Source organism: Salvelinus sp. IW2-2015, unplaced genomic scaffold (genome assembly GCF_002910315.2).
Source record: "Salvelinus sp. IW2-2015 unplaced genomic scaffold, ASM291031v2 Un_scaffold2370, whole genome shotgun sequence".
NCBI classification, from domain to species: Eukaryota; Metazoa; Chordata; class Actinopteri; order Salmoniformes; family Salmonidae; genus Salvelinus; species Salvelinus sp. IW2-2015.
The window spans coordinates 127,801-132,144 of NW_019943694.1; the positions used below are offsets into that span (position 1 = coordinate 127,801).

Genomic DNA, 4,344 nt, shown 5'->3' on the forward strand with positions numbered 1-4,344 from the left:
TCCTCTTTCAAAGTCCTATCAACACCTCCCGGTCTATCTCTCTACTCAATGAAAACAACCTCTTAACCAGCCTCCGAATCATAAACTCCTGTTACTGAAACGTGGTTCTGGGGCCTGAGCCAATGCTGAACTCTGATTTGATCTTTGTATGCCACTATAGAGACCACCTCTACCCGAGAATGAAGCACTGCCAGCCCCAGCCTGCATCTCTATGACGAGGAAGAGGAGGAAGAAGAGAGGTGCCACTCCCTGGATACTGTCAACCTGAACAAACTGGGGCTGGGTACAGGGCTGGGAGAGGGGTCTCCTTATTACAACCTGAGAAGGGGTATTATTGGGAGGGCAGAGGAGAAGGGGGAGGGAGAGAGAGAGGATGTGGGTTAGCTCAAAGTGTGTCTATGCTTTAGTGACCCAACCACTGGGCCGTGCCTCAATCCCAAACCCAGTCCCGATCTGTGCCAAACCTGTCCCACCTGCAGGCCCAGCTACAGTGGGAAGAAGAGATGGGCTCGGGTGGCTCCATCACCCCCACTGGGAGTCCCTGTCAGTTTTAAACAGAAGCTCTCTGACATTGTGTCTAAGGATCGGGCAAAGTTCCAACCCCCCAGCCCTGCCTACTTCCCCTGGCCCACAGTGACACCAAGAGGCAGTGAATACTAATGCATACCGTCACTAAAAGACAGTGACTGTTATACCAGGTCTATGAGAACTAGAAGACACGGGGAGGTGACTTGTGACCTTGTGACTGTTATACCCCCAGTATTTACATCAAAAGTGTAAAGTGTGCTTTTCTACTTCAACATTGACATATTATGGATGTATCGCTTGCATTAAATAAAAATATATTGAAACAACATATATTGAGTTGACCTAAGAGTATCATAGTAGTGTTAAAGCTGTTGAAATTAAATCAGACAAAGACTGAATTATCCTGCAGAAATTGAAGGAAAAAAAACATTTGAAATATGTATCTACCAAATACTAAACTTTATTTATTCCATCAAAAACGAATATTGCAAGAATCCAAAATAATACATAAATATCAAAGTAGTTATGTTTAAAAAACATTTTTTTATATAAATGCAGCCAGACATTGAAACCAAATGTTCCAGACTTATTTAGTCAATAAAGTGCAAGGAAGGAAAGAAAGCCCCCATGAGAAGTCATACAACAAGGCCTTGTTTAAATACGTAATAAAGTCTACAATATCACACAGTAGGCTACCTCTTTTTATTTAGCAGTGTCGATATTTAAAAATAAATATGGCATGATGAAACGTCCCTATGAGTAAAATACTCATTTTCAAACCCTTATTGAAATAAAGAGTGCACTTTTACTGCAGTTTCATAACTACAATCTTTTTTTAAATGTTATTTTTTATAAAGGGACATCTTTTGCTCACTGGGATATTCGTGTTCTTGTCTAAAATGTAGGCTAGACTACCATCTCAATCTAACCCAGAACTTTTCAAGGTGGCCTACAACAGGGTTTGGGATACATTCAGATTCCAATTTTTCCCCATTGGTAAGTCATTGAAGAGATTTTAATTTTAATTTCAGTGTACTTCTTGAACTGACGGGAATTGAACATGGAATTGACCCCAACCTTGGTATCCATATATAATACATATGGCAAGATGAGACCAATGTGTTCTTGACTAAATGTAGTGGAGAGTAGGCATAGACCGTCTCAATCTAAACCATTTGGTGTCCGTAATTATGTATTCTAAAACAAAGACAGTTTATTTCAAATATTAAACAATCCATATTAAAACGGCTCCTATAAGAGTTCCTGTTGTGTCATTCAGTCTCTAAATTTAACACTGTCTGCCGGCCTGTCCGTCCTCAAAATCACTGTAATGCGACGACTCTCCATCACTCCCGTTGGATGTGTTAGACACCCTCTTATTTTCCGATCCTAGATCAGATTTAGGCGCAGACAGAATGATGAGGTGACCAGTGTTCTCCTGATCTCCGATCAGTCTCCTGTTCTGGGGCTGCGGGGAGGTGGAGTCCTGCAGGCTTGAGCTGATCCCAGTCATCCCGCCACCACCCTCCCGGGGCTCTGGAGAGAAAGACCCCAGCGGAGAGTTGCACCCACTCCCCGAACCTCCCCGACCCTCTGGCTTCACCACCCCAGTGAGCAGCTCCGAAAGCTCCTGGATGTAGATCTGAGCCATCTGGAGAGTGTCGTACTTGGACAATTTATTATTGTTGGACGGGATCACGCTCCGCAACGTGTCAAACGCCTTGTTCAGCCCGTGCATCCTTCGCCTCTCCCGAGCGTTAGCCGCGACGCGCCGGCGTTTCTGCTTACGGTTTCCTCCTTCTCCCTGGTCCGCCTGTACTGTATCCAGGTCCATCTCTATCCTGACACCATTGTCCGTTAGTTTACTCACCGACATGAGTTTCTCCAGTGAGAGATCCATGGAGCCACTGTGTGCGTAATGGCCCGTATCTCTGGGTGAGTATGGAGACTGTCCTCCTCCTGGAGATGATGTCACCCAGGTTCTGGATCCGACATGTCCCAGTTTCGACTGTTCTAACAGAGGGAAGTCCTCAGCTGAGAAGTCTGGCCAGCCGGACAGTTCTGTTTTCGCTGCCATAACCGCTACAGACATCCACGATTCGGTTGGAGAGCTTTTGGAGAGTTATTTCGCTCTATAAATAATATTTGTACAGCAGTGGAACGTCTCTTGAATATTCAAGGACAGCGGTAAGAGTTAGTTGGAGAATTATGAGGAGATTCAGAGCCCCCCCCCCACCAAAAAAAGGTGAAATCTAAAGAATTCCACCAAAACCAGGTTTGGACAGCGCTGCGAATGTGTCTCCAAACTCCAAGGACGGCGCTAAGAGTTGACTCACTTGTGACACAATCTCCTGGCTGTCACCTCTGGATCCTGGCCGATCCTTTAGTACTAAATCCCCCTCCACCAACCCCGCCCTAGGAGGCACACAGGGTTGAATCGCACAGCCAATAGCGAATGGTTGCGTCTTCCCCACAAAAGAAAAACAATTYGGGGCAATCTTCATTTATTTTCTGCAACTATTGTGCTTTGTAACTCAATCGTGATGTTGATTGACATTTAGCTTCACTTGTCATCTGAGGTAATTTATTATTCTGTCTGAAGAAGTTWAATTTTTTTCTTGGAGAAAATAAAGTTTTATTTTTACTTAAAAAAAACGAATTAATTCTCACGACTAGAGCGTATTTGTGTTTATTGTATTCCAGAAAAAAATACTTTTTGGTCTCGTGCAAAAAAACGAACAATTTATGTTGATCGAATACACATTTTTTCTAAGGGCTACTTTTTGAGATCTTGGCAGTTTCACCTACAAAAACAGATGAATTATGTATATGAATAGTACAACCAATACACGACTCCGGGTTGTGGAGTACTCGCCTTGTCATCTCCCCAAACTGCATCTGAATATTTATCTTCCTCTAGTTTGTGTTGCTGCCAACATCAGTTAAAAACTTACCCACATCCTTATCCCTTAACAATATAATTTAGTGCAGATAAGCAACGGAATTGGCTAGTGAGAAGAAGACTCATAGAGGGAGACCTGAAAAATAAATAAACAGTAAAAATGGACAATCTCTGTGGATTATTTGCGGTAGTAAAAGTGGGCAGGTGGTGGGCAGGGAGATGGACACACCTGTCTCCGACCCGGATCACTGATAACAGATATGTCTGACTACAGGCCTGGTAGGTATAACCACAGCCATGAATCATTTAGTAGTTATAGGAGCCAATATTAGAGAATACAAGCATAACGTCTACTGGCTTGGGCTTTTGGTGACAATAGGGGAAAGTACGGAAATGTACGCACTCACTACTTACTGTTAGTCGCTCTGGATAAAAGCTAATAAAAATCACTGATGATGATGGTGGTGAAGAAGGCACAGTGATGCCGAAACGTTGGCGGGTTCCGCAAATAAATTACAGGGACTTTGTATATAGAGTGTCCCGACTCACTTTATTTATTTACATAGGTTATATTTTATTCTCCGTCAGTCAACTCCTCTACATATAATKATTTTCTCTGGGTGTGCGCCAGCTCATGTTTTAATAATAATAATAATTATGACAAATAATGAATTTATTATCAGTAATTTATTTAACCAAAAATGGTGATTGACGATGAGGAAGATCACAATCGCCATCTTCATCCTCCTCATGTAGCCTAGCCTATTATGGCCATGCACCATGTCAATTAAAACCATCATACCCGCCATCGCCGCTGTCTGATCCAGTACTCTATTCTACTTTATTTCAGTATATACATTTCAACAGTGGCACATAGAACAGTCAGCGGTTCGTGGCTTCTTAAACCAACCTCA

The 4,344-nt window shown here is 42.8% G+C and overlaps 1 protein-coding gene across 1 annotated transcript; it reads right to left on the minus strand.

Annotated features, from left to right (window-relative positions):
* Nucleotides 1-968: 968 nt before the first annotated feature.
* On the minus strand, nt 969-2,907 carry LOC112073795 (transcription factor Atoh1-like). Its single transcript, XM_024141029.2, has one exon. It carries the CDS (start codon nt 2,618-2,620, stop codon nt 1,817-1,819), a length of 804 nt encoding a protein of 267 aa, XP_023996797.1. The 5' UTR covers nt 2,621-2,907; the 3' UTR covers nt 969-1,816.
* Between the last annotated feature and the right edge of the window lie 1,437 nt (nt 2,908-4,344).